At 51.0% G+C, this 22,969-nt stretch overlaps 1 protein-coding gene across 1 annotated transcript in view; it reads right to left on the bottom strand.

The window, feature by feature from the left end:
- The window catches only part of LOC143692634 (uncharacterized), a 54,258-nt gene that overhangs the window by 18,113 nt on the left and 13,176 nt on the right, over nt 1-22,969 (bottom strand). Inside the window, exon 2 of the mRNA XM_077172884.1 lies at nt 19,619-20,685. Coding sequence (XP_077028999.1) covers nt 19,619-20,685 — 1,067 coding nt within the window. The remainder of the gene's footprint in view (nt 1-19,618; nt 20,686-22,969) is intronic.

Here is a 22,969-nt window from a genome sequence, read left to right as displayed (position 1 = left end):
GGCCCAGTCAGGTGGGGCAGCCGGGGGATGCCCACAGCCTGCAGGGACAGAGGCGCAGGGCAGGGACACCGTAGGACAGCCTGGGCTGCACAGGGCACAGGGATGGGCAGCAGCTGCAAGACAGCCCTGACAGAGCCAACTCCTGCAGCACTTTGGCCATGGCAGACACAAAGAGCACCAAAGCCCCAGAGGGTCATTACAGCCCTTGTGCTGTGTCTGTGCTGCTGAGCTGGGCCGGGCTCCTGGCCCAGAGGCAGCTCCTGGCAAGGGCAGCAGAGCTGCAGAGAGACAGCTCTGGCCAGGAGCAGCTCCTGTGCACAGCCCAGCAGGGCTGGGGCACTGCCAGGGCCCCTCAGGGACACCAGCAGGGCACAGACAGAGCTCCCAGGGGCTCAGCACTGGCCGGGGCTGTGGCATGTCCCAGAGCACAGCAGCTCCTCTGTGGCTGTGTCATGGAGGCACAGAGCATTTGTGATGTCAGCAAGGGGCTGTGTGACAGCACAGAATGGGCTGTGTGAGGTCACAGACAGGGCTATGACAAGACAGAGTTTGTTGTGTGAGGTCACTGAGCAGCTAGAGCATCATAGAGGGAACTGTATGACATCATAGAGGGGTTCTGTGACATCACAAAGCAGGCTGTGACATCATGGCATGGCTGTATGGCATCATAGAGCTGGCTGTGAGGTCAGAGTGTATACTGTGACCTTACAAAGTGGCAATATGACATCACAGAGATAGTTTTGTGATATCATTGAGGGGTTTGTGACATCAAACATCTGTCTGTGACATCACAGAGTACGGTGTGAGGCCATAGAGCAGATCCTGAATTCATAGAGGGTGGCTCTGTGACATCAGAGAGAGCATTGTGACATCACTGGCCAGCTGTGTAACATCATAGAGCAGGCTATGACATCACAGTACAGATTGTGACATCACAGGGTGACTTTCTGACATCACAGAGTCTTCTGCGACATCACAGTGCAGCTGCATGACATTCCAGGGTGACATCCCAGATTTGGCTCTGTGACATCACAGGGGCTGTGTGACATCACAGGGGCTGTGTGAGGTCACTGGGGAGGTCACTCTGCCCTGGCCCCCCCCTCACAGTTCCCCCCAGAGCAGTCCAACCCTGCTCGTGCACAGTGGGGTCCCCTGTCCCCCCGGGTCCCCCCAACCCTGGCGCCGCAGCCTCCCCCAGAGGATGTTCCACGAGATTGACCCCAGAGCCTGACACGGGGACGGGGGGCCGGGGCCCTGGGGGTGGCACAGGGGGACAGGGACCCCCCGGCAGCAGCGTCCCCGTGTCCCCCAGGGCCAGAGCCTGGGCCAGGGCTCCTTCACCCTGGTACCAACAAGGCCTTGAGAGAGCTGAAAAATCCCCAGCAAGGGAGCAGCAAAAACCAGATTTAATATTAAGGGACTTCAGCACAAAGTTCCTTGGCAAGAGTCACTCTGCTCCTGACTGGACACTTCAGGCACACCAAGGAAACAAAGCAACAACAAAACCAATCAAAATCCAGGCAATCAAACCAGAAATGAACCGAGAACTGTCCTTCTGTGTGTGTGTGTGACACAAGGACAGTGAGGGCAAGGATAAAAGGAATATGGCCCAAAAGCTTACAGAGCTCAAACTTAACAGGACTTAACTTACACTTTAACCTTAACTGATACCTTCAACTTGAAAATTTAGCAAAAGAACAGCACTTAACTTTGACTCCGGCCGGGGGTTTATTTACAGACGAAAACTAGATGGGGCTGCTATATGGAAAGTATCTTGAGCTGTTTATTTTTTCAGCATCAGTCTCATTACATGATTATGATTATGGGAAGATGCTAGCAGCTCACAATCCAGGCAGCAGGCCAGAAAACTTCATGTTATAACATACTTTATAAGCTTCTTGACCAATCACACAAAGCAAAAGCATATTGACAGTAGTTCTATCCAATCACCATAAGCACACGTACCTTTGGTTAAAACAATGCTTGCTCTTTTAGAATACAGTACCTGTTTGTAAGAGACAACGCACAGAGCTCCATTACTAAGCTTTAACCTTCCTAATATCTTGCTAGATAAACTTGCTGCAACTTAGAGAGCTATTCAGACAAGCATTAATACATAGGCTATTGTTCTATTTGCCCTTGCCTTTTCTACAGTTTAAATAATTTTTCTGCTGACCTATCTCATGACTGTTGCTTTAGCACTGTTCACAATTCTGCTGTATCTGAGGCCTGTCTTTTGCAGCTTTCCTAGAACCCTCTAATTTTATGGATTCCCACAAACAGTATTTAACCTAACTTACAACCTATGACTTAATGATTTAATGGTAGAATAACATTAAACAATATTCAACTTAGCTTATATCATATTAAACTTTACTTAGCAAAAAAAAGCTCTTAACACCATTTAACTTATTCCTCATGATGTAACCTTACTTACAGGCCTGACTGACTCAGCTATCCAAGGCTCTCAAACCCCTCAGAGAGCAGCATTTCTGCCACATTTCCCCAGCACAGGCACTCCTGTGTGCACACAGACACAAAGAGTCACCTCCAAATTCCCTATATTCAAAGACTACTCCCAGACAAAATCTGCCATTCCTGGCAAGTCTGGCTGGCCTTGGACTAGAGAGGCTCTCACCTGGCTTCCAAACACTAGGGGTGTGTGCTTTCCTTCCTATGGAAAGGAACTGTCCTTCTGGGCCAGGCACACATGGCCAAATTTGGGATTTCACCTCCAACACTGCCTGTTGTGACAGCCTGGAGGAGATTGTTGGCTGGAAACATTTTGTGTGTGGGGGGGAGGAGGGGGCAGGTCCAGCCTTGACCTGCCCTGGAACCCCAGCCCTGCCCTGCCCTGGAACCCCAATCCCCCCAGAGCCTCTATCCCAGCCCAGCAGTGGCTGCCAGTCCCTGGCACAGCACAGGCAATGCTCCACAGCCACCTCTGCAGCCCCAGCCCAGCTCCTGAGGGACCAAATGAGCCCAACCCCACCTGGGGGAAGGGCCCAGGGAGACCAAGGGCTATTGAAGGCTGACCACAAGGCAAGCACACATCTTGACCCTGAATCCTCTTGGAATTTCCATCTGAACTCTGCTGGAATCCAGGAGTTGGTAGCTGTGTATGCTTGTCTATATCACATTTTTCTCTCTTCCTGTGTCTTCTATTTTTGTCCCCTTGCAAATTCTGACTAAATTAAAATTGAAAAAGCTATGAATTTTTGAAGTTGAATGGGCCAAGATAATGCTTTGAGAAGTGTTTTGTGTTGAATGAATGTTGTATTAAACCATTTGCCAAAGTTTCTCTGATTTTCTAAAGTTGCCAGTAAAATCTGTTTTGTTGCTTTGAGCTCCTGACAATCCCTTGTTGGTATTTCTCCAGCACATCCAATTCAGAGGAAACAAACAACTGTAAATTCCTTTTAATTGTCTCATTAAGAGAGTTGTATGGGGAATGGGAGTCAGGGCTTGTGTGTCCTGCTTGGCCCAGCCCAGGCAGGGCTTTCCCAGCCACATTCCACACTCCATTGCCCAGCTGGAGCCGCTGGTGCCTCTGAGTTGTGCTGCCCCAGCCCCAGGGACGCTCTCCTTGTCTGCCCATTCCCCCACGGTCTCTGGGCAGGGATGGCCTCACTGGGGGCTGCTGACATCCTCGGCAACTTGGAGGCTGCTGCTGAATTTCACTGCTCCAGAGGCTTGTTCAGCCTTCAGCTCTTCAGTGCAGGAATTCAGTGTCCCAGGGCTCATTGACATTCCGAACACCTGAACAAGCCAAGCCTCTGGGAATCATTTGATTTTAATTTTCAAATCCTTTGGTTAAGTAGATCTCAGTAGTGTATTGAAATTGAATACATGATATTTAAAAAGACAACAAAAAAAGATTTTTTAGGTCCTGTTTAGTTTGGTTTTCCTGTTAATTCACTGATATGTTCAGTCTCCAATTGACACTGAATCCAGGTACCTCCTCATGCAGTTTGAATAGATATGAAAATCAAGACCTTTCATGGCTGACAATCGATCAGACTCTGTCCCTACCCCCACCCAACCATTTCCCCCATCCAAGCCCTGGCACTCAGAGCAGCCTTGTGCAAATCTGAGCTCCCTCCAGCCCAGGCTGCACCTGCAGCTTTCAGCTCCTTGGCTCCAACTCCAACCTGCTTTCCTTGGAGAAGGAGCTGTCCGAGACACAGAGGGATGTTCATTTCTTGTCAGCCAGCAAAGCCAAGGGAAGGCACAGCTCCATCCAATGCAAAAGTCATTCTTCTCCCTGGCTCTGCCCCTGATCCCCACAGCCTGTCCTGTTTCCTTCATCCCTGCATTGCCAGGGACTCTCTGGGACAAGGGAGCTCTGCTCTGGGGATGGAGGGAGGTGCAAGTGCCACTACTGGAGTGGGAACCACAACTCATCAGGTTTGTGTCCTTTGGGGGACCAGGAACTGGTGAGACTCAGAGGCACAGAAAGTTTCTCCTCATGGCCAACAGACCATGGTTGAAGAGGACACAATTTAATAACAATCACACTCTTACCTGAGATATGTGCAACGTCCCAGCAGCATCTGAGGAGTCCTCCATCAACAAGTGATATCCATTCTAAAAGTAATTTTAGACAAATGTGTCTCTGTCATAGATATAAAAACAATTAAATACTTGTATCAGGATGCTCGTCCTGGAGTGGGTGCAAAACAGCTCCAACAATTCCTGATTTGCAAAGCTGTCAGTGGTGGATGGAGAAGGGAGGTCAGGCTGCTCTTGGTGTTGAGGAAATGCTGAAACCAGCCTGACTCATTTCATCTCCTCCTGTCCTGGCTGATCTCCCCTCTTTCCCCTTCCACCCATTGGCTTTTGTCTCCCACCAGGCCCCCGGTGAAGAGCCTGGCTCTGTGTTCTCCATCCCCTCCTCGCTGGCACTGCCAGGCTGGGATGAGGAGCCCCTCAGCCTTCCCTGCTCTGGGCTGGACAAGCCCAGCTCCCTCAGCCTCTGCTCACAGCCCAAGGGCTCCAGCCCCACCTTGGAGGCCCTTCCCAGACCCTGCTCCAGCTGCCAGACATCTTTCCTGCCCTGGGCAACCTAACCCAGGCCACAGTGACCTGGATAATCCCCGTCCTTGATGTCCTGGTCACACAGCCCTGGCCCCTTGTCCCAGGCTCTGGGGTGGATCCTGTGGAACATCCTTTGGTGGAGGCTGTGGCTCCAGGTGGGCCGGGGGGATCCCGGGGGACAGGGACCCCGCTGGGCATGGACAGCATTGGACTTGTTGGGAGAAACTGTGAGGGGGAGCTGGGGCGGAGTGACCAACCCAGTGACCTGACACAGCCCTGCTGGGATGTCACACAGCCCCTCTGGGATGTCACACAGCCCCTCTGGGATGTAACAGCCCATTCTCTAATGTCACACTGCTGGTCTCTGATGTCACAGCCAACTCTGTGATGTCATAGACTGCCTCTGTGATGTCAGATATCTGCCCTGTGATGTCACAGCTGGCTCTGTGATGTCACAGAGGCAGCCTATGATGTCATATGTGATCAATGACCTCACATGCCCCTCTCTGTGATGTCATAGCCCACTCTGTCACCTCTTGTTACCAGATGATCAGTTGTCTCCACCAGCTGAGCTGACACCTGGAGCTTTTTCTCCAAAACCCCAGGCCTATGGAAACCACACAAGGCCCCTTGTGTGAGAAGGGGAACTGGAAGTTCAGCAGCCTCAGGGTCCTGCCAGCTCAGCCAGGCCCACTGGAACATTGGGGTCCACAACCACCAGGGACCACCAGAGAGACCCCCAGGACAGAGGAATGCTTGGGTAAAAAGGAGGGGAAATGTGTCAATGATTTTGGGGAAATGATTATCATATGTGTGTTTAGTCCAGGACAATCAATGAATATGTGAGCAAAATACAGAAAATAAACAGAAACTTTCCTGTACTCAGCATGCACGGCTTTGGGAGGAGCTCTCCCCCGTTCATCCAGCTGAATAAAGAATGCTGCTTCTTAATGCTACATTGGGGTTAAGGAGTTTTCTGTTTCACCGAATCTTTGGTAACACTCCCACTGCCAAGGAAAGCTCTGTCTTCTGCTGTTCACAAACAGAGAAGGGCTGGGGGCAGATGTGGGGCTCAGAGGCTGCCTGGGGCACAGTGACCATGAAATAATCAAGTTTTCAATGTTCTGTGAAAGAAGGAGGGGCAGCAACAAAACTTCCACACTGGAATTAGGAAGGGCAGACTTTGGCCTATTGAGGATGCTGATTTGCGAAGAATGAAATCAGGTACTGATTTATTTTAAGGGAAACAGCCCTTAAAAACAAAGGGGTCCAGGAAGGACACACATTTCAAGAAGGTAGGTTAAGGGGGAAGGAGCAGCCTGTCCCAGTGTGGCAAAAGATGAGCTGGTGATGAAAGTGACTGGCCTGGCTGCCCATGGAGCTTTTGTGGGAACTCGGGGGATAAAAGGACTGGCAACTCAAGAAGCATTTAAGGATTTCAATGGGTTTTTCAGAAAGAGAAGTTGAAATGTGAAAGCTCAATTAGAACTTAACCTGGGGGCATCTGAAAAAAAAGGGTTTTTTTTAAAAAAAATTATAGCAAAAGTAGGGAGAAGAAAAACCTCTACTCTTTATTGGATGCAGTAGAGAATACAGTAACTAAAAATAAGGAAAAGTCTGAGCTACTTAACACCTTGTTTCCCTCAATTTTCAATATTAGGATAGGCTGTCCTCAGGACAAGTGTTCTCCTGAGCTGGTGGATGGGCACAGGGAGCAGAACAGCCCCCTGGAATCCAGGAGGAAGCAGCTGGGGACCTGCTGAGCCACTCAGATACTCACAGGTCTATGGGATCAGATGGGATCCATCCCAGGGGGATGAGGGAGCTGTGGATGAGCTCCCCAAGCTGCTCTCCATCATTTACCATCAGTCCTGGCTCAGCAGGGAGGGCCCAGAGCACTGGAGGTGCCAGTGTGAGCCCATGCCCAGGAAGGGCTGGAAGGAGGAGCTGGGGAACTCCAGGCCTGTCAGCCTGACCTGGGTGCCTGGCAAGGTTATGGAACAGATCACCTTGAGTGCCATCACAGGGCACCCACAGGATGGCCCAGGGATCAGAGCCAGCCAGCGTGGATTTAGGGCTGGCAGGTCCTGCCTGACCAACCTGGTCTCCTTTTATGCCCAGGTGACCCACCTGTGGATGGGGGAAAGGCTGTGGATGTTGTGTGCCTGGACTCCAGCAGAGCCTTTGACTCTGTCTCTGACAGCATTCCCTGGAAAAGCTGCAGCCCACGGCTTGGGCAGGTTCCCTCCTGGCTGGGAGATTTAAGAGCTGGCTGGAGGCTGGGCCCAGAGAGTGGTGGGGATGGTGCTGTACCCAGCTGGTGTCCAGGCACTGGTGCTGTCCCCAGGGATCTGTGCTGGGCCCAGTCCTGTTTAATATCTTCACTGATGATCTGGGTGAGGGGATCGAGTCCAGCATTCACAAAGTGCAGATGGCACCAAGCTGGGTGTGAGTGTGGATCTGCTGGAGGGCAGGACAAGAAGACCCAGCCTTAAGGTGCACCAGGGGAGGCTCAGGCTGGACAATAGGAAGGAGTTCTTCACAGAAAGGGTGAGTGGGAACTGGAATGGGCTGGCCAGGGGGGAGGTGGCAGAGTCACTGTCCCTCTCCAATGGCACTCAGTGGCATGGTCTGGGTGACAAGGCACTGTTAGGGCATTGGTTGGACTTGATGATCCCAAAGGTCTTTTCCAGCCTATTTGATTCTGTCATTCTGTGATGATTGGGACACTCTGGGGCCATTGTGACACTGCAGGGCCTCGTGGAACTAAGAGGACCATGGTGACACCGTGCACCCCCACAGAACCAGGGCTCCATGGTGGTGCTGTGGGGCCAAATGGACCCAGGGAGTGCCCCGTGACACTCTGGGCCCTCGTGGAACCACAGAGGCCATTGTGACACTGCAGGGCCTCGTGTAACCAAGGGGTTTCACCATTTTGACACTGCAAAACCAAGGAGACCATTGGGAGACTGCAGGGCCCAGTGGAACCAAGGGGCCGTTCTGACACTGCGGGGCCTCATGGCACCAAGGGGACATTGTGACACTGCAGGATCCTGTGTAACCAAGGGGCCACTGTGACACGATGGGGCCTCAAGGGATCTGGAATAATGCTGTGACACTGTGTGGCCTTGTGGAAACAAGGAGTCCATTGTGACACTGAGGGGACTTGTGGAACCACAGAGACCATGGTGACAGTGTGGGACCTCATGTAACCATGGGGCCATTGTGACACCCTGGGGCCCATGGAACCAAGGGGCCACTGTGGAACTGCAGCACCAATGAGAACATTGTGACACTGTGAAGCCCCATGGAACCAAGGGTACAATTGTCACATTTTGGGGCCCCATGGAAGCAAGGAGACCATTATTGCTCTGCATGGTCTCATGAAACCAAGGAGACCAGTGTGACAGTGCAGGGCCTGGTGTAACCAAGAGGCCATTGTGACACTGAGGGGCCCCTTGGAACCAAGGACATCTTTGCAAATGTCACACAGCTGGATGTGAGTTTTGATCTGAGGGAACATAGGAGTGCTCTGCACAGGGACCTTGATAGGCTGGATCCAGAGGATGAATCCAACAAGGTGAGGTTTAACAAATCCAAGGGCAAGACCCTGATATTTGGCCCCAGTGCTACAGGCTGGGGATAGAGTGGCTGCAGAGCAGCCAGGCAGAAAGGGACCTACAGGGACTGATGGACAGCAGGCTGGACATGAGGCAGCAGTGTGCCCAGGTGGCCAAGAAGGCCAATGGCTCCTGGCCTGGATCAGGAATGGTGTGGCCAGCAGGAGCAGAGCTGATGTGCTAGCACTGATGTGCCCCCAGCTCTGCACACAGACATTGCTGCTGCAGCTCCAGAGAAGGCAACAAAAGGGCATCTCTGGACAAATCTTTGCTGGGAGATCCTTTAGTTTCTTTAAAGCCACATGGAGTGCAGCCTCTCACTGACACAACCTGTGGCCATGTGGAAGATGGAGAGAAACAAAATGAGAAATGGCAAAACCAATGGCTTTTCTTTGTGGATATTATTAAAAAACTAAAACAAAGGAAAAAAAGAACAAACCCACAATCAAACCCAAAAGAATTATCAAAGGTGATTTATATTACATGGCCTGTCCCTGCTGCAGCCCCGGCACTGCCACCCCCAGGGCTGTGCCCGGCCCCGAGAGCACTCAGGCCCTGCAGCAACACCAGGGCCACCAGGGCAGCGGGGCAGGGCCACGGCAGCAGCACTGGCAACACCAAGTGCTGCTGCTGCTGCTGCTGGGCACAGCTGCTGGGCCAGCACTGATCTGCCCCAGCTCTGCACACAGACATTGCTGCTGCAGCTCCAGAGAAGGCAACAAAAGGGCATCTCTGCAGAAAACTCTGCTGGGAGATCCTTTGGTTCCTGTAAAGCCACCAAGAGTGCAGCCCCTCATTGACACAGTCTGTGGCCACAGGGTAGGTGGAGGGAAACAAAATGAGAAATATCACAATAAATGACATTTTTTTGTGGAAAAGATTAAAAACCTAAAATAAAAAGAGAAAGAACGTCCAAAATGAAAGCTACATGTACTATCAAAGATGACTTTTATTATAAGTGATTTGCAGAAATTGGCCAGCAGCTTAATATTCCTGAAATTTTCCAGTCATCAGTCTCCACACTGCAGCCTTGAGCTCCTGGTTCCTCAGGCTGTAGATGAGGGGGTTCAGGGCTGGAGGCACCACCGAGTACAGAATGGCCAGGGCCAGATCCAGGGATGGGGAGGAGATGGAGGGGGGCTTCAGGTGAGCAAAGATAATAGTGCTGAAGAACAGGGAGACCACGGCCAGGTGAGGGAGGCAGGTGGAAAAGGCTTTGTGCCGTCCCTGCTCAGAGGGGATCCTCAGCACAACCCTGAAGATCTGCACATAGGAGAAAACAATGAACACAAAACAGCCAACACCAAAAGAGGCACTGACAGCAATGAGTCCAAATTCACTGAGGTTTGAGTGTGAGCAGGAGAGCTTGAGGACTGGGGGGATTTCACAGAAGAACTGGCCCAGGGCATTGCCATGGCACAGGGGCAGGGAAAATGTATTGGCCGTGTGCATGAGAGCATTGAGAAAGGCACTGGCCCAGGCAGCTGCTGCCATGTGGGCACAAGCTCTGCTGCCCAGGAGGGTCCCGTAGTGCAGGGGTTTGCAGATGGACACGTAGCGGTCGTAGCACATGATGGTCAGGAGGAAATACTCTGCTGAGATGAAGAACATAAAGAAAAAGAGCTGAGCAGCACATGCAGTGTAGGAGATGTTGCTGGTGTCCCAGAGGGAATTGTGCATGGCTTTGGGGACAGTGGTGCAGATGGAGCCCAGGTCAGCGAGGGCCAGGTTGAGCAGGAAGAAGAACATGGCCGTGTGCAGGTGGTGGCCGCAGGCTACGGCGCTGATGATGAGGCCGTTGCCCAGGAGGGCAGCCAGGGAGATGCCCAGCAAGAGGCAGAAGTGCAGGAGCTGCAGCTGCCACGTGTCTGCCAATGCCAGCAGGAGGAAGTGCCGGATGCAGCTGCTGTTGGACATTTGCTGGGGCTGCACATGGGGAGCTGTAAAAGAAATAATCATGGATTAGTTGGGTTTGGAGAGGACTTGAAATATCCCAGCACAGCCTGGGGGCACTTTTCCCCCCACTGCCTGCCCAGGGCTCTGCTGCCTGGAGCTGTCCCTGCCAGCAGCTGCTTCCCTGTGCCCAGGGCTGGGCCCTGCCAGTGCTGCCAGAGCCCAGCCCAGCCCTGGGGGCTCAGCTCTGCCCTGCAGAGCCCTCCCAGCTCAGGCACTGCCCAGGGGCAGCTCTGGCTCTGCAGGCTCTGATGGCAGCGACAGAGCAACCCTGAGGAGACTGAAAAAGCAACTCTGATGCTGCCTATGAGGGGCCCTGTACTGATTTTTGTCACTGCCTTGTTTATTAACATCTAAAAGATTTCTTGTTTTCTCAACTTGACCTGAGAGATGAGGATTCATGTGGAATTTCGCCTCCAGGCAACCCAGAGCAGTAGATTAAAAAAGCAGAATTTTCCCTTTCATGCAGCCCCTGCCTTGCTGTGCTCCCTGTATAATCTACTTGGAAATATTTCGCAGTTCAATGCCATGCTGGGAGCAGTCCTGAACAATGCAGCATCCTCCCCACACAAGGAGAACACTTCCAAGCCTCACCAGCTGTCTCCTGCCACCCAGATCTTGTCCCCCAGTGCTGGCAGCAGCTGCCAGGGCTGGCTGAGAGCTGTCCCTGGCAGGCAGCAGAGTCCCTGCCCCAGCACAGCGCCCTGGGCTGCAGGACCCTGCTCTGCAGGACAGCCCTGGGCACCCCTGGCTGCTCTGCACAAGAGACAAGCAGAGAATGTACTCACAGGCTCTGCAGGCATTGGCATGTTCCAGCTTGAGGAGATGGCTCCAGGAGCTGCAGCTGCATTGTCCTGCAGCCAGAGGTTCCTGTGCCAAGGGCTGGCAGTGATTGTGCCCCAGGCACTTCTCAGCCCCTTCCCAGCCCTGACTGATTGAAGCTCTCTGTGCCTCTGGGCTGTGCCCGCGCTGGCTGCAGGCAGTGCCCCAGCCCTGCTGGGCTGGCACAAGAGCTGCTCATCCAGAGAAATGTGCTTTTGAAGCTCTTCTTGGTGACCAGGAGCTGCCTCTATGCCAGGAGCCCAGCCCAGCTCAGCAGCACAGACACAGCACAAGGACTTTAATCAGCCTCTGGGCCTTTGTGCTCAGGCCCTGAACATCAGTCCCTGAGAGGGAGATGAAGAAACCTCTCCAGAACTCCAAGGCAGAATCCAACTCCAAAGTTTCTTGGACTTTTAATGGGTCCCAGTGAGGGACACGACTGAGCAAGTGTCCCCAGGCCCCAGGCAGAGCAGAGAACTGCAGGCAGTGATGACAGGTGGGGACAAAGAGAAGCCAAGTCTTGGTGCCCTGGGGCACTGCAGGGTCTGTGCCAGCAAGGGCTGGGAGGAGACACCTTGTCCTGAGGCCCTGGGGCCTCCTGGCACAGCCCCAGCCAGGCTGGGCACTGTCAGCCCCTTGTGCTGCCCTCAGCATCCCCCCCTAGCCCACATCCCAGTGGCCTCAAGGATCTGCTGCAAGGAGTCCCTGGGGAGCCTTGCTCAGCAATAGCCCTGGGGGCTCCTTCATGCTCCCTGCAGGGACTGCAGGTTTTTCAAAGGAGTTGGGGTTTGGCTTTTGCCATGGAGTCTCTGAGAGGTTTGTGCAATCATGGCCTCCAATTATCTGCTGTAATTAGTCCCTGGAGAGGCTTTGTCAGTAACAACACTCAGTGGGGCTCATTAATGCTTCAAGGTACTTCAGTTATTTAAAGGTACTTGGTGTTTCCCTTTTGATACAGACTCTGTGAGAAGGATTGGGCAGTTGCAGCCCCCAATTATCTACTGTAATTAGTCCCTTGAGAGCCTTTATCAGTAATGACACTCATGGGCTCATTAATGCTTCAAGGTACTTCAGTTATTTTAAGGTATTTGGTGTTGCCCTTTTGATACAGACTCTGTGAGAGGTTTGTGCAATCATGGTCTCAATTATCTGCTTTAATGAGTCCCTTGAGGGCTTTGTACTGACACTGAGTGGGGCTCATTAATACTTTCAGATACTCAAGGTTTTTAAGGTATTTTGGATGTTCCTTTCCACTCTGAATCTCTGAGAGGTGTTTTTTCCAATTCTGGCCTCCAGTTCTCCCCTCCCAGGAGTCCATGAGGAGCCTTTGTTGGGGATGGACCTCAGTGGGGCCCATTCATGCTTTGAGATACTCTGAGTTTTTCCTCTGACTTTGACTCCTGGAAAAGTTTCTGCAATCTCAGGCCCTGAGCTTCCAGGGCTCAGCTCCAAATGCACCATGAGGCTCATTAGGGTCAAGCAAGTCCTGACACACCATGGCTCTGCCTTGATTTCCCTCGGCTCTGGAGCGTTTATTAGGCAGATTTCCTTTTACAGTTGTGAAGAAATATTTCAATGACCTTCTAAGAAATAAGTAATCCTATTTTAAAGAGTGTATTTTATTACTGTTCTCTTCAGAGAAGAGCTGATTGCAGCTTTCTGTGATTTATATTGATGTTGGGCCGCTCCTAAGGAGGTCTCACCAGGTCAGAGAAGTTTTACCTTGAGAGTTGACCCAGTGTGGACAACCTTGCCCCACATTCCCCAACCTCATGTGAGAAACCATTTTCACTTTCAAAAATTTAAAATATCAAGATCTTATCAAAACACAACAGAAGACTTAATAAAGAAAATAACACAGTGCGAGAAGCAAAGGATTCAGTCAGGATGTGCTCATCTACAAAATGGCTGTTCTGTCTTTTATACCTCTGGCCCCTCCCAAAGTCTTGTCAATCGACTCCTTTTTCACTGTCCAGTGGTGGAGATCACTGTCTCACACCTTGATTGGAGGTCAGGTGTCACAGACATCTTTTCATGAAAAATCCTTTCTTTAGGATGTTTCCTCCTGAGAAGCTGAGAGGCCTCAGGAACAAAATTTAAACAATTGTTATCTGCTGCTGTGGAATGCAACAGGTGGATCTGTGATTGGTCTCATAGAGTTGTTTCTAATTAATGGCCAATCATGGTCAGCTGGCTTGGACTCTCTGTCAGAGACAGAAGCTTTTGTTATCATTCCGTTCTATTCTTAGCTTAGCCAGCCTTCTGATGAAAACTTTTCTTCTATTCTTTTAGTATAGTTTTAATATAATATATATCATAAAATAATAAATAAACCTTCTGAAACATGGAGTCAACATTCTCATCTCTTCCCTCATCCAAGAACCCCTGTGAACATCACCACAGTCAGGTGCTGCCATAGGAACAAGCCAACCCTCCCAAATGCCCCAACTGCTGACGCCATCCTGTGATAACAATGCAAGGGGGAGGGGAAGGATAACTGTACAACTACAAAACTTCTCATAACATATATTTAATATTCACCCCATAATTGTGAGACTCAACCATAGGATTACTCATCTATAACAAACCCCCTTTTTCTTTTTCTATAAGTAATTTTGCTCAAACAGTTAAGTAAGAAATTTTTTCTCTCTCTTGAATGAGTCATACCAGCATCTGTTGATGTGGGCAAGGACAGTGGGAACAGGAGAAAAAAATCTCAGGTTTTCCTTAGACACACTTATTTGGAATGGTCAAAAGGGCATCCCAGAGGTCCAGTGTGGCTTTGACTCCCATCTACCGTGCCTATGTGGCTGCTACCCATAGTTGGTGCATCTTAGGGGTGAGTACAGAGGCCAACTCAGTCCTGCCCTCCAGTCCCTGTTGAATTAAAAGACAACTGAGGAATGACAGAGGTCTGGTCTGGCCTTTTGTCCCTACCTTACCATGCCCATGGGGTTGCTACCCACAGCAGGGCTATGGAGCCTTCTTGGTAGTGAACAAAGGGGCCAACCCGGTCTTGCCTTCCTTCCTTTGTCTTATTTTCTTAAAGAAGCTGTCCCATTGCCTTTTACAGTCCCTTGTGTGTTTCCCCTCAAGAGATGATGGTAATTCTCACCCATGAAAACAGCAAGACAGTTCCCGAGCTGGTTGATGGAAGCTTGACTCTACTTTTTGGGCGTCTTGGTGTTTTCCTGGTTGTCTTTCAGTCTCTGCTTGAGAGTCAATCTTGTTTCACCCAGCCTGGATGTTACAGTCCACTCTTTGGGTTCTTCTCCTGGGCCTTTGACTCTGTTGCCATGAGTCCATCCCCGCTCTGCAGCTCGCACGGCCGATTCGGTGCTGAGCAGTGCCTGAAAGGGACCTTCCCACTGGGGAGTTAGAGGCTGATCTCTCCATGGCTTAATCATCACCCAATCCCCGGGATTAATATTATGGATTCTGAAATCCAGGGTGGTAGTTTGAGGAATTGCCCCTTTATGTCTTACCCCTTCTAAGGTTTGTGCGATAGACATCACTTATTTCTTGGCATTGGCTTCCCCTTCCTCATGTGTGGCAGCCTTCTGGGGTGAGGTCAGGAAGGGAAACCCAAACATCATTTCATAGGGTGGGACCCCCAGATCTGACTGGGGTTGGGTTCTAATTCTTAATAAGGCCAAAGGGAGATATTTTATCCATGACATTTGGGTTTCAATCATTAGCTTCACTAGAGCTCCTATAAGAGTTTCATTCATTCTCTCTACCTGACTGGAACTCTGTGGATGCCATGGAGTGTGTAATTCCCATTTTACTCCCAGGGACTGAACAACTTTCTGCAACATCTTCAATGTGAAGTGAGTTCCCCAGTGGGAATCAATCCTGTTTACCATCCCATATTATGGAATGATTGATTCTAGAAGTGTTTTACTCACAACACTGGCATTGGCTTTCACAGTGGGTACCACCTCTACCGAATGAGTCACATGATCTACTATCACTGGCAAAAACTTCCACCATTGTACCTGGGGAAGCTCAGTAAAGTCTACTTGGATGTTTTGGAAGGGCCGTAAGGCAGTTCTTGCCCTCCTCTGGGTGTTTTCCTCATGATTTTTCTCTTGTTGACATATCACACACTGTTCAGTTACTTCTTAGCTATTCTGAAAATTCCTTTGCATCCCAAATCCTTCAGAAACTGATCACTTAGTGCTTGTGTACCGCAATGTGTTGTTCCATGTATGCCTTCTAGCATTTTCTTGGCAAGGGGTTTATTCAACATTTGCCTCCCATCTGCTAATCTCCGCTTCCCTTCGTTATCTTTCTTGGCTCCTATTTTAAGGAGTTCTTCCTCTTCTGTCCCACTGAATACGGGGACTTTTTGTCTAAACTTATGTCAGGATTGATATTTCAGCCATGGGTCCAACTTTAGACACTGTTACATGCATATAACAAAGATAATAATTCAATGACCTTGTTGCACTGTAACAGCCTAAAGACTGAATGCATCAACCATACTAATGACCATTTCGGAGCCAAGATCCCACAGTCCATTTCTGTGGTGCCATCTCTGAAAATGCCTTGACTTGCAGAACATGAGCTTCATTCCCTTTTGGACCAGCCATCCATCCATGCCCTATAATTCCACTGCTGATGACCTCCTGTGGAAGTCATTTGAATATGCCATCTCCCTTTTTCCTCTTCTCTTTCTACTGCTACTAATTTTCTCATCCCTTGTTTGTATCCTTCCTCTCAACTGCTAAAACCCCTCCATGCCTCTTCTAATAAGGCTTCTAAATTTCACCCCATAGGCCCCCAAATCTTCTACACCTTACACCTAATGTCTCCTGTTTCCCAAAGCCAAATTTACTAACTGTTGTATCCCATCCTGGGAATCAGGATCTAAAGATGTATGATGATGCATTGCCTCCCACAAGTGGTCTAAAAATTCAGGACTTCCAGAAGGGCCTTGTCTCACTGCATATAGGGCAGTCCAGTTTATGGTTTTAGGGATTGACCTTTCCATTCCCTTTATTATAATCTCCTGATAATCCTCCAGTTTGGCCAAATCTTCTGGTTTAGTTCGATCCCATCATGGATCTCGAAGGGGGAAAAATTCCTTAGCATCAAGTTCAGCTGGTCTACAAGTGTCTTCCACGAAGTTCCTGTTAATTTTCAAAATTAACTGCTTTTCCATCTCAGTTAAAGCATCCAACAGGAATTGAATGTCAGTCCAATCTGGGTTGTGTTGTTTCATCATATATTTTCATTTAATCATTTAGCAGTGCCTATCAGATCACTCTGATAGTTCTTGGCAACCCTTTCCATAGCTCAAATCCCAGGAGTCAACTCACCCCACTATTCTCATAGAACAAGCTGTCCCTGTTACAGCTCTAACAACCCACAAACACCGGTTCAAGCTAAAGCCATCCTAAAAGGGGTGGCCTAAACGGCTGAACCATTTCAACCTGGGCTCAAGCTTCAACTGCCACCACAAGACATCCAACAACACACAGCTATAGCCAACAATCACAGCTGCACAAGGCAAAAATTACCAGGTTTTTGCCATTATAACTTTTGACACAAGATAGCAGTATGGCAGTATTGTACTAAAAATACACACTAACCATCAAAACCCCAAACCACACCAAATAAACCCAAGAAAATAAAGGCATTACGACTTCGCAAACCCCGCAAAAAGGGACCACAAAGACACCGTGTTACAGCATCCGACCCTTGCCTCTCAAGTTCCAGAGGCAGGGCATTGGTGAAACCCAAACCCAAAACATTGGCAGGGACCAGTTAAACCCAACCACCAGGTGTTAAAGGGAACACCATCCCCTGCAACTAAAAAGTCCACACACAGAATCACTGGGGAGGGGTATCTCTTTTTCAAGGGATAAAGTGTTCACCTCCTCTCAACACACAGCATACAGCACCTTAGCATGCACCCACATTCACCTCACCAATCAGCTCACACAAACACGTCAAAATCAAAACACAATCAAAATAACAACACACAATCAAATAGCAGCAATAAACCAGAATTTGCTCAATTCACCCAGAATTGCTAGCGGGTCCTTATCAACACAGAAAATCCTTCTGCTGTCAACAAACCCAAAGGGAAACTGTACAGGCTCACGTTGTGTGCAGGATGTCTCTGTGTGGCTTACCAACAGCCCTTCCCCTACGTACGGCTTGTGGGTTACTTTACACAGATTTAAACGTACCCATTATCCGCAGTCCCAGCAGTTCTTGTCTGTCCCTGCAATGAACAGCCGAGAGTGTAGGTCCCTCCAGCAAAGGAATGTCCTGGGGGTGCCCAGAGACACGCTCAGCCTGGCTGCTCTCGCTGGGGCAGAGAAGTGTCCTGCCACAGTCATCAAATGAGGTGTGGAATAGAACTCCCCAAGCAGTTAAAGTTAGAAAGTGGTGTGCTTATTGACAGCGCCAGACACAAGCAGAGTAATCTCCCAAAGGCATGTGCAAAGAATTACAGGCTCTGGCTCTCTATTTATCTGAAAAAGTCTTATATATTCATATAATGTCCAAAGTGCCTAATACATATTCATTACCTAACCCTGCCTATCCCCACTTCATATTAAAAAGTATTCTAATTGAGTCCAAAGTTCCTTCACGCTTGTGCAGTCTTTCACTTCAAATGGGTCGGGAGGTTTTAAAATGGGAGTGGTCTCCTTCTGATGAAGGCAAAGATGTCTTCCTATATTTGACCTCTTTACTTATGACTTGTTGGCAGGCTTTCTAACCCCATGGCTACAGCTCAAGTTTCAGGGCCCAGGTGCAGGCCACAGTCCTCTTCCACAATTCAATCCACATCCCACCCTGCTTCTTTAAATGTAGTAAAGACAGGCAGGTGATTTCTGACAGGCAGATATATTGCCCTGGACATAACTACTTTATCTGCTAATAATTAACTATCCCTTATTATTTCTACTTCTCTCACAATACTGTCTCCCTTGACTATATTAACCTTCCTCTAGATTTTAACACTTGCAGTTTCTTTAAACTCTTAATTCACCATCTCCAGCCCCCTGTTGCTATGGTCAGTTTCCATGGCAACCATCACCAGCCCCCCTGTTGCTGTGATCAGTTTCCATGGAAACCACTACCAGCCCCCGTTGCTATGCTCATTCCCTTGGCAGCTCCATGGAGACCCCATGCCAGGGGTGGTTGCCATGGACACCAGCTCAGGCCTGCAGCCAGAGCCCGTTGCCATGGCAACCATTGGCAGCCCCATCCCCAGGCTGATGGGGTCCCAGAAGCACAGAATTGGCTGAGCTGGGAGGCACCCATCAGGATCCTCCACTCCAACTGCTGGCCCTGCACAGGACACCCCAACAATGCCAGCCTGGGCCTGGCAGCGCTGGCCAAACGCTGCTGCAGCTCAGAGAGCCCTGGAGCTGGGACCCTTCCCTGGGGAGCCTGGCCAGGGCCCCAGCAGCCTCTGGGCAAAAATCTTTTCCTGACATCCAACCTGAGCCTGCCCCGACTCAGCTGCAGCCGCTCCCTCCACTCCTGTCCCTGGGCACCAGAGGGAAGAGGTTCCCACAGCCCCAGCCAGGGACCCGCTCCCAAGGCTGCTGCCATGGCCACCAGGGCTGGCACCAGCTGGGATGCTCGCTTTCCACGGGCCGGGCTTCAGGAATGGGATTCCCCAATTTCCTGCTCCCGCTAAAACCGCGCTGCCCTCGCTGCCCTCCCGCCTCCCATGGAAAGCACAAAAGGCAAAGATCCTGGGCTGGGATAAGAACAATTTAATGGTAACAGCAATGAGACAAGGAACAAACAGGAGCAGAAACTATATTGATAACAGAAGGGATAAATAAAACTGTTTACAGGGAAAATAAAAACACAACTCACTGGGTCTGCCTGGCCACGATTTCCCCTGTCTGGAAAGGACACCCTTCTCCTCAGGGACAGAGAGAGAGAAAGTCCCTTTCCTGCTCCTGGAAATGTTCTGGGATGGGAGTGAATGTAATGACAGGGCCATGGCCAGACCCTCATGTTCTTCCATCCTACATCATGTCATTGGCAGGGGCAGGAAAAGGGACAGGTGTCTTCCCAGCATGGATCATAGGGAACATGGATCACCAGGGCTCTTCCCAGTGTGGCTTCTCCCATGGGGGATGAAGCTGGAGTGGTGCATGAAGCTGTTCCTGCAATTGAGGCATTCGCAGGCCTTTCCTTACTGGTGGCTCCGTTGGTGTCTGGTCAAGTGAGAGCTGCTGGTGAAGCTCTTCCCACACTGGGGACACTCGTAGGGCCTCTCCCCAGTGTGGATGCGCCGGTGGGTGACGAGGGTGGAGTTGTGCTTGAAGCCCTTCCCGCAGTCGGGGCAGTGGAAGGGCCTCTCATCCGTGTGAATCCGCTGATGCTGGAGGAGCTGAGAGCTGGTGTGAAACCTCTTCCCACACTCGGGGCACTGGTAGGGCCGCTCCCCTGTGTGGATCATTTGGTGGATGATTGTTTGGGGCTTCCTACTAAAGGTCATCCCACATTCCCCGCAGTTGTATGGCCTTTCCCCAGTGTGGATCCTCTGGTGGCAGATCAAGAGAGACTTCTGCCTAAAGCTCTTCCCACATTCCCCACACTCATAGGGCCGTTCCCTGGTGTGGGTCTTGTGGTGGGAGATCAGGTTAGAGTTCGGGATGAAGCTCATCCCACATTCCCCACACTCATAGGGCTTCTCCCCGGTGTGGATCCGCTGGTGCCTGATGAGGTGGGAGTTGCGCTTGAAGCCCGTCCCACAGTCAGGGAAGCGGAAGGGCCTCTCATCCGTGTGAATCCGCTCATGCAGGAGGAGATCAGAGCTGGTGTAAAACCTCTTCTGACACTGGGGACACTCGTAGGGCCTCGCCCTCTCCCCAGCGTGGATGCGCTGGTGGGTGATGAGGGTGGAGTTGCGCTTGAAGCCCTTCCCACAGTCAGGGCAGAGGAAGGGCCTCTCCTCAGTGTGAATCTGCTGGTGCTGGAGGAGACTGGAGCTGGTCTGAAACCTCTTCTGGCACTCAGGACACTCATAGGGCGTCTCCCCAGTGTGGATGCGTTGGTGGATGATGAGGTGGGAGCTGCAGCTGAAGCCCTTCCCACACTTCCCACACTCGTAGGGCCATTCCCCAGTGTGGATCATCTGGTGGCTGATCAGGGTGCTGCTCTGCCTGAAGCTCTTCCCACACTCCAAGCACTTGTGGGGCTTCTCCCTATTGTGAAGCTGCCCATGGACCACCAGCTCTGAGCTCTGGCTGAAGCTCTGTCCACCTTCCTGGCTCAGGGTGGGTCTTTACTCCTCAGAGCACCCTGGGCTGGGTTTTGAGCCCCTCCTCCTGTGGGATCTCTGGGGATTTTCCTCCCCATTGGATTCCTGTGCCCTGGAGTCACGCAAAATGGCCTCATCCATGAGTTTCTGCTGTGGGGATTTCTCCTCCCTGGTCTCCATGCTCAGATCCTTCCCGGGGGGAGGAAGGACAAGGAGAGGATGGGATCGGCCTCGGTGCCAGAGGGAAATGGAAGGAGATCCCCCCAGTGCATCCCCAGCAGGATGGGGTTGGCAGCAGGGTTGTCCTGGAGCCGGGGGCTGTGCTGGGCTGGGAGATGGAGCAGGAGAGAGGGGGAAAGGGGCACTGACTTCCTCCTCACCTGCCTGCGTGTCCCGGGCCTCCTTCCTCTTCCTTGCAGCCTCCTCCATCTGGCAAAGGTTTGGGGATGTGAAATCCTGATTTGGGAGGAAAGCAAGGGATGAGCGCATTGAATTTTTACTGGTTTGAAGACAAACCTGGGGGAGAGTCTAAACCAGGATTACAATTTAATAAGGAAATGTGGATCAAGGCAATGATGCAGAAACACTGCCTTAAACTGACAGAGTCAGGATATAACCTGACACCCTGTTGTTGCTCAGGGTGGTGGCAGCAGTCCCATTAAATGGTGGCTGCCGTCCTGTGGGAGTGATGAACGTGATTCTGTCCAAGCAGTGATCCTGTAGAAGCGTCTGGTCTTCCTCTGAAGGTCCAGTGGTGGTTCTGGAGCTCTTGTCCTCTGGGAATCCAGTAGGCAAGCTGCTCCTGGTGTTGCAAGGCTCAGCTTATATGCAGGTAGGAATGCTTGGATCCTCCCCCTGGGCAGAGCATCCCACAATGGGATGATGGAATTTTATCAGTCCTGCAGTGACACTCAATGGCCCATTCCCAGCAGATATCTCCCCTGGAGGGCATTATCAGGGCTGAGTCATGGAAGAGATCAAGAACACTGCCCCACCTGTTTATAGCAGTTGATGAAGATGGGGATTGAAAACATGCATTTGGTTCCATCTTACACTGCAACCTGAAACAGTGGGGGAATCCCTGCTCAGGGGGTGAACACCACCCCCCTTACCCAAACTGGCTCAGGTGTAAAACCCCCACCCCAGGAAGGCCACACACACAGGGGACAATGTCACACTTGCCCTGCCCCAGGGGAGGTCTCTGTCCCTCTCACTCCGTGGCTGTCTCCCCTTTTCTCTTTCACAGGCCAGGGGCTTTGCCAAATCTAAGAATAAGTTTTTTCTTTGTCCCTGTCACCTTTGTGACATCTACACAGAGCTTTCCCTTCTTTTTCATAATCTTTTCCTAAAAGAGGTATCGCAATGTATTGGGTCGAATTTCCACTTTTCTTTTATCAGAATGTGCCAGCAGCTGAGCTGGAGCTGTGCAGGACCAATGGATTTTGGAATTGCCACAGAATTGCTTCTACTGTCAGTTTATTAAATTTTGCAATTTGTTTGCGTTTTCATCACACGTGACTTGTGGGAAGAGCAAATTCAACGCATTTTCTGTAGGGTTAAGTTTGATTTTTGTCAAGAAACAACTTTACTTTGTCCGGTACTCAGGGGATTCTCAAGCGGTCTCTGAGCCTCTCACACTGGGGGATGCTTGGGAGGGGCTTGGGAGGGTTGTCCCTGTCCCTGTCACCCCAGGCCATTCCCCAGGGGTCTCCATCATTCTCACCCAGGGAATGCCAGAGTGGTCTCCCTCCCTCTCTCCTCTGTGCCAGGGAGTGCTCGGGGCAGTCTCTGTCCCTCTCAGCCCAGGGGATGCTCGGGGGGTCTCCATCCCTCTGGCCTCAGGCAATGCCTGTGCAGGGCTGGGCACCAGGGGCTCTGTGTCCCTCTCACCACTGAGGCTGCTTGGGGCTGGGGGGGCTCTGCCACCTTCTCACCCCTGGGGAGGCCGGGGGGGTCTCTGTCCCTCTCAGCCCTGCTGGGACCCCACCCAAACATCATCGGGGTCACAGGGACAGAGACACCCCCAAAGCCCAGGGCTGAACCTGGGATTTGGTTTGGGGCTGAGGATTTAGGAAGGGGCTGGAATTGGGGCTGGGATTAGAGTTGGGGCTGAGATTTGGATTAGAGCTGGGATTGGGGTTCAGGCTAGACATGGGATTGGCTTTAGGGCTGGGGTTGGGATTGGGTCTGGGGCTAGACGAGTCTGGGGCTTGGATGTGATTTAATACAGAACTGTGAGTGTGTCTAAACATGGAGTGAGATTGAGACCAGGATCAGGGTCAGGTTTGGG

This window comes from Agelaius phoeniceus (genome assembly GCF_051311805.1).
Source record: "Agelaius phoeniceus isolate bAgePho1 chromosome W unlocalized genomic scaffold, bAgePho1.hap1 SUPER_W_unloc_2, whole genome shotgun sequence".
Classification (NCBI taxonomy): domain Eukaryota; kingdom Metazoa; phylum Chordata; class Aves; order Passeriformes; family Icteridae; genus Agelaius; species Agelaius phoeniceus.
This window is presented reverse-complemented; position numbering and strand designations above follow the sequence as displayed.